At 45.1% G+C, this 7101-nt stretch overlaps 1 protein-coding gene across 1 annotated transcript in view; it reads right to left on the bottom strand.

The window, feature by feature from the left end:
* Window positions 1–478: 478 nt before the first annotated feature.
* LOC124046774 (E3 ubiquitin-protein ligase TRIM9) overlaps window positions 479–7101 on the bottom strand; it is a 92720-nt gene continuing 86097 nt past the window's right edge. Inside the window, exons 8-10 of the mRNA XM_046367522.1 lie at window positions 5596–5899; window positions 3261–3423; window positions 479–2355 (exon numbers count right to left, since the gene is read on the bottom strand). Of these exons, the coding sequence (XP_046223478.1) occupies window positions 2278–2355; window positions 3261–3423; window positions 5596–5899 (545 nt within the window). The 3' untranslated portion in view covers window positions 479–2277. The remainder of the gene's footprint in view (window positions 2356–3260; window positions 3424–5595; window positions 5900–7101) is intronic.

The following is a 7101-nucleotide window of genomic DNA, read 5'->3' as shown; positions in this document are numbered from 1 at the left end:
GTCCATCCCAAGTGACAGTCAGTCCCACATGACAGTCCGTCCCACATGACAGTCCGTCCTACATGGCAGTCCGTCCCACAGTCCGTCCCACGTGACAGTCCGTCCCACGTGACAGTCCGTCCCACGTGACAGTCCGTCCCACATGACACCCAGTTCTCTATGTGGGGCTCTACATTTGACCAGAACCCTACGGGCCAGTTTGAGAGCAGAAAACATCTATGTGCCCTGGTCAACAGTCGTGCACAACCCTATAGGCCCTGGTCTAAAGTAGTGCACTACCCTATGGGCCCTGGTCTATTGTAGTACACTACCCTATGGGGCCCTGGTCAACAGTAGTGCACTACCCTATGGGCCCTGCTCTATTGTAGTGCACAACCCTATAGGCCCTGGTCTAAAGTAGTACACTACCCTATGGGCCCTGGTCTATTGTAGTGCACTACCCTATGGGCCCTGGCAAACAGTAGTGCACTACCCTATGGGCCCTGGTCAATATTAGTGCACTACCTATTGGGCCCTGGTCAACAGTAGTGCACTACCTTATGGGCCCTGGTATATTGTAGTGCACTACAAAGGGAGTAGGGTGCTATTTGGAACTCACCCTATTGCTTTCTGTCAGGGATCATTACGTCCGTCAGCCAGTCCTCCCCCACTGGGAACAGACACTAGTTTTGATATACATTTGGTTGACTTGTCAACTAACGTGAAATCAACAACAAAATGTCAGCATGTCATTGGATTGAAGTTACAAGTTTGGTGAAAGAAATGACAGAATTCCCTTACGTTGACTACTCTGTTTCAAATCCAATCAGTTTTTTTTTGCGTTGATTCAACTTCATCACATTGAATTTTTTGGGTTGAAATGACGTGGAAACAACGTGGATTCAACCAGTTTTGGCCCAGCGGGCCTCTTCAGCAGGTAGATGAGTGTCCTCTTCTGCTCCCCTGACTGTCATCAAGGGTCATCCACTCCTGTTCCATTCTGCAGTCTCATGTATGTGGGTTTGGTTGGACAAGGATTCTGTTGAAATGTTAGTGTGGAGAAATGGTTTGTACAGACTATGGTAACAGGGTCGTTGTGTGTGTGTGTGTGTGTTGCTGAGAGAGTGACAGAGAGAGAGCAAGAGACAGAGCGAGAGACAGAGAGAGACAAAGACAGAGAGAGACAGAGAGACAGAGAATGTCTAAAGTTAAAGGTTCTATGATGACATAATATGTTGTCTTCTTCAGAGATCTAGAACCAGAACTAACAGGGCAGGATTCTAGAGTCTAGAGGGGTTCTAGAGTCTGGTGATGAGCAGTAAGTAGTCTTCTTGGATTGGTTAGATGGATGAATCTAGTTCACTTTTCAACCAATCATAATAATTAAGCCAAATCAGAGTTCCATTTCCAGTTGAGAGTTGGGTGTTGATGGCTGAGTAAGTTTGTACAGTAGCTAGCTGTATGGCTGGGTATTGAGAGTTGGGTGTTGATGGCTCAGTAAGTTTGTACAGTAGCTATATGGCTGGGTATTGAGAGTTGGGTGTTGATGGCTCAGTAAGTTTGTACAGTAACTGTATGGCTGGGTATTGAGAGTTGGGTGTTGATGGCTCAGTAAGTTTGTACAGTAGCTGTATGGCTGGGTATTGAGAGTTGGGTGTTGATGGCTCAGTAAGTTTGTACAGTAACTGTATGGCTGGGTATTGAGAGTTGGGTGTTGATGGCTCAGTAAGTTTGTACAGTATCTGTATGGCTGGGTATTGAGAGTATCTTGTACTGTACAGTCAAGCCTATGGGTCCGGACCGTCCAGTGGTCTGTAGAGGGCAGGAACATTGTCTTGCGTCAGACTCTGACGTCACTCCAACCCAACGCTGGTCCTGCGATCAACAGGCGACGGTTGCGCTGTCTGACGCCTGACAACGGGCCCGGTTGGTCTATAGAAGCTAGGGAATAGGGATGTGGTGTTGTGTACATGGCTGTGAGTTAAACGAGCACTAAACGGAACCCTATATTCCTTATACAGCAGACTACTTTTTAGCATGAGTCTAGCTAAGAGCAGTGCACTATACAGGGACTAGGGTGCCATTTGGGATCCACACTTAGAGAGCCCAGAAGGTGAGCAGCTTGTTGCCATTCCCTGAGTCTCAAATGGCACCCTATTCCCGATATATAATGCACTACGTTTGACCAGAGCTCTATGAGCCCTGTGCACTATGAAGGGAATAGGGTGCACTATAGTGTGCCATTTGGGACGTAGCCCCTTGTCTTGTCTTGCTTCACTGCAGTGCTGAGTCAACTCCTTAACACACTGAGCCAGACAGGTCTGCTTCCCCTGGAGTATAGAAGTCAGGAATGGGCAGGCCGGTGTGCAGGGTCACCTACAGAACAAACAAAAATCATAATCTTCCTCCTCCTTCCTCATCCTCTTCCTCATATCCTAGCAGCAGAAAATAATAGTTCTCGAAGCAGATCGAACAACCGTCTGTAGATGTCATTGCAGGTATTGAACAGCAGGTGGAGTCGTTGAACTAATGTGAAATAGACTGAGCTATTGTATCACTGCATGAGGTGTTAGCAAGCACTGCATTACCAATAGAGCCACAAGACCCATAAAACCTAGCAGTCAAACAGTTCCAATCGTTTTTCCACCATTCATTTTTTCTGTAGTAGATTTTAGAAATACTTTTTTTATTTTACCTTTATTTAACTAGGCAAGTCAGTTAAGACCAATTTCCTGTTTTCAATGGCAGCCAGCCTAGGAACAGTGGGTTAACTGGTCTAGGACCAGTGGGTTAACTGCCTTGTTCAGGGACAGAATGACAGATTTGTACCTTGTCAGCTCAGGGATTTGATCTTGCAACCTTTCGGCTCTAACCGCTAGGCTACTCTGCCGCCCCAACTACATATGAGGGCTGTGTTTAGTGGAGGCTTACGTCTGGCGTGACGTTTTGACAACCGTGTAAATCTCTCTAGGACAAGGTGACTTTTATCAATATATTCTCCTGTGTTTACCCCTGTCGTCCTCAAAAAAAAAATGGAATGCTAATTAGTTGCTAATGTGGCTATCATACAGAACTACAAATGACTGTCTCAAGCTGGGGTGGCAGTGTAGCCTAGTGGTTAGAGTGTTGGACTAGAAACTGTAAGGTTCTACTTCGGGGCTATAATGTTGTTTCTACGTTGGGGCTATAGCGTTGTTTCTATGTTGGGCTATAACGTTGTTTCTACTTTGGGGCTATAACGTTGTTTCTACGTTGGGGCTATAACGTTGTTTATATGTTACCTGTACGTTTCGGTTGAGGCTGATAGCAGGGTAGTAGAGCCCCTCGATGCCTTCGAAGGCCACAGGACCCTGCTGTTCGTCGTTGATGAGGAAGATGAGGACCCTTCTGGTGAAGTCTAACAACACTCCCACTGTAGCCCCTTTACTGACGCCCCCGTCCGTCCTGAAGAGACACACAGACTGTCAAATACATACAGTATGCATAGTATACAGTATTCAGACCCCTTCCCCTTGTCCACATTTCGTTATGTTACAGCCTTTGTCTAAAATTGATCAAATAATATACAATTCTCATCAATCTACACGCAAAACCCCATAATGACAAAGTGAATTACAGGTTTTCCTGAAATTTTAGCAAATGTATAAAAAAAACACAAATACCTTATTTCCATAAGTATTCAAACCCTTTGCTATAATACTCCAAATTGAGCTCAGGTGCATCCTGTTTCCATCGATCATCCTTGCGATGTTTCTACAACTTTATTTGAGTCCACCTGTGGTAAATTCAATTGATTGGACATGATTTGGAAAGCTACACACCTGTCTATATAAGGTCCGATAGTTGACAGTGCATGTCAGAGCAAAAACCAAGCCATGAGGTCGAAGGAATTGGCCGTAGAGCTCAGAGACAGGATTGTGTTGAGGCACAGATCTGGGGAAGGGTACCAAAATTTGTCTGCAGCATTGAAGGTCCCCAAGAACACAGTGGCCTCCATTATTCTTAAATGGAAGAAGTTTGGAACCATCAATACTCTTCCTATAGCTGGCCACCCGGCCAAACTGAGCAATCTGGAAAGAAGGGCCTTGGTTAGGGAGGTGAACAAAAACCCGATGGTCACTCTGAGAGACCTCCGGAGTTCCTCTGTGGAGATGGGAGACCCTTCCAGAAGGACAACCATCTCTGCAGCACTCCACCCAAATCGAAAAAAACCTGTTTTTGCTTTGTCATTATGGCGTATTGTGATGTCATTATGGGGTATTGTGATGTCATTATGGGGTATTGTGATGTCATTATGGGGTATTGTGATGTCATTATGGGGTCTTGTGATGGCATTATGGGGTATTGTGATGTCATTATGGGGTCTTGTGTGTAGATGGATGAGGAAGAAAAAAAACAATGTAATCCATTTTAGAATAAGGCTGTAACGTAACAAAGTGGGGAAAAAGTCAAGGGGTCTGAATATTTTTCCGAACGCACAACTGTTTGACATAGAAGCACCGGATTTTCGTCATAATTTTTTTGTAAAAAAATCTAAAATTGATTAATAATATTAATAATGACAATGTTTACATGTTTACATTTTAACAAAAAAAAAAAATAAATACATTTACATACAGTAAGTATTCCCACCCTTGAGTCAACACTATGGTGAGAACAAAAGATCTATTTAATCACTTTATAACGCAACAAAATGTGGAATAGGGTGTGAATACTTTCTGAACGCTCTGTAAATACCTACAGTCCTTTTTCTTTCTTCTTAAGAAAAATAAAAACTTGCATCGTTGGAAAAGGACCGTCAGCTTTTCACTATGTCTACACCTGTTGTTTACCAAGCATGTGACAAATACAATTAGATTTGATTTGAGTCCTACTGACATCTTAAGCATACAGGTAAAAGAAGCAGTATCTTCACAGTCGTGTAACCGGTCGTGTGAAATGGTCAGCTGGTTAGCAGCTAGTTGTGTTTAAAAATCGGTGACGTCACTCGCTATGAGACCTTGAAGTAGTTTCCCCGCGGCTTTTGTGGAGCGATAAGTAACGATGTTCAGAGGGTCCCTGTTTCGAGTTCAGGTTGGGGCGAGGAGAGGGACGGAAGTAACACTGTTACATTGGTGCCGTGACCTGGATCACTGGTTGCTGTGGGGAAGAAGGAGGTCAAAGGGGGGTGAGAGTAACCGGTGTGAAATGGCTAGCTAGTTGGCAGTGTGCGCTAGTAGCGTTTCAATCTGTGACGTCACTCGTTCGGAGACCTGGAAGTAGTTGTTTCTCTTGCTCTGCAAGGGCCGTGGCTTTTATAGAGCTGTACGTAACGATGGTTTGCGGGTGACTGTTGTCGATGTGTTCAGAGGGTCACTAGTTTGAGCCCAGGTCAGGGGCGAGGAGATGGATGGAAGCAACACTGTTACACTAGCCAGAGTGGATTGGTTGGTGTTTCATTATACAAATCCTCTCCATTAGCTGTTGGTGTGGATGCATTAGGTGTACCAGGTGACCTACCTGTTGGTGTGGATGCATCAGGTGTACCAGGTGACCTACCTGTTGGTGTGGATGCATTAGGTGTACCAGGTGACCTACCTGTTGGTGTGGATGCATTAGGTGTACCAGGTGACCTACCTGTTGGTGTGTGAGTTGTTGTGCATGAACCAGGAGCGGTTGTTGTCCACGTACATGGCCCAGGCCCTGTCGTCTTTCCCCAGCATCACGTCCTTCAGCACGTCGCCGCGGGCAACCCCAAACGCAGGGTCCGGGTGGTTGTCGTAGCGATCCACCGTGATCTCCCAGTAGTGCACACCGCGGGAGAAGCCTGAATTACCCATGACCACCCTGTCATCGTAGCTGTTGCACGTCACTGTCAGGTTGTCGTTGGAGAGGATGATGTCAGGGTGGGCTGACGTGGGGTCAAAGGTGAACCAGGCAACTACAAGAAGTAGACACACACACACAGACAGATAAAGAGTTTCACTTGAAGGTTCTCCCACCATAAGGAACCATGAGCATGGTGAAAACACCTAACAGAGGAGATGAGGCTAGAAACTGGTGGTCTGAGGTGAGGTTAGACCAGCGTTTCCCAAACTCGGTCCCGGGGACCTCAAGTTGTTACCTATCATTTCACTCCTTGACGAACATTGTCTTTGGCATATGGCACGTGAATACAAGGAGTGGAATGACAGCTACTGCATCCCAGAGTGTTATCAGAATAGAAGACTTATGTACTGGCTGATACTCTATGGTACGGTACAGGCAAAACACATACAGTGGGGCAAAACAGTATTTAGTCAGCCACCAATTGTGCAAGTTCTCCCACTTAAAAAGATGAGAGGCCTGTAATTTGCATCATAGGTACACTTCAATAAATTCATAAAAAATCCTACAATGTGATTTTCTGGATTTTTTTTCTCATTTTGTCTGTCATAGTTGAAGTGTACATATGATGAAAATTACAGGCCTCTCTCATCTTTTTAAGTGGGAGAACTTGCACAATTGGTGGCTGACTAAATACTTTTTTGCCCCACTGTATCTCTGGCACATACTGTCAAATACACTATTATTATAAATAAATGACAGATATTACAAATACAATACTCCATTGGACACTCAAGGAGAGGGCCGTTGCTATCTCTGTGGGCGCTCTATGGGACTTGATACTGTTACCATGGTAATTGGAACATCAGAACACGAGAGTTCCCATGGGAACATAAGTTTTTTTTTTTTATGTTGATTGGAGGTTCCCAGTGAAACCTGGAATAACTGAAGCCCTCATTGGACAGCAAACTGCTCACCCTTTGGTTATCAATTCAATGATTGGTTGCTGTGATGACACTGGCAATGATCAGGTTAGGAGTGGAGCAGAGTAGACATTCAGCAATGAGAGGGCTAAAGGGTGTGTGAACCATCCATACCTGTGGCCAGTATTTGCATATCACATGGAGATTGTCCAGATGCAATGTGAAATGAATAGAGGGAGAGCGAGAGAGGGAGAAAGACGGCAAGAGAAAGAGAGAGTAAGAGGAGGGAAGAAAGTTGGGAGGGAGAGAGAGTGAAAGAAAGAGAGAGAGATGAAGAGGAGGGAAGAAAGTTGGGAGAGAGAGAGTGAAAGAAAGAAAGAGAGAGAGGAAGAGG

The sequence above is a fragment of the Oncorhynchus gorbuscha genome, linkage group LG10 (assembly GCF_021184085.1).
Source record: "Oncorhynchus gorbuscha isolate QuinsamMale2020 ecotype Even-year linkage group LG10, OgorEven_v1.0, whole genome shotgun sequence".
Classification (NCBI taxonomy): Eukaryota; Metazoa; Chordata; class Actinopteri; order Salmoniformes; family Salmonidae; genus Oncorhynchus; species Oncorhynchus gorbuscha.
This window is presented reverse-complemented; position numbering and strand designations above follow the sequence as displayed.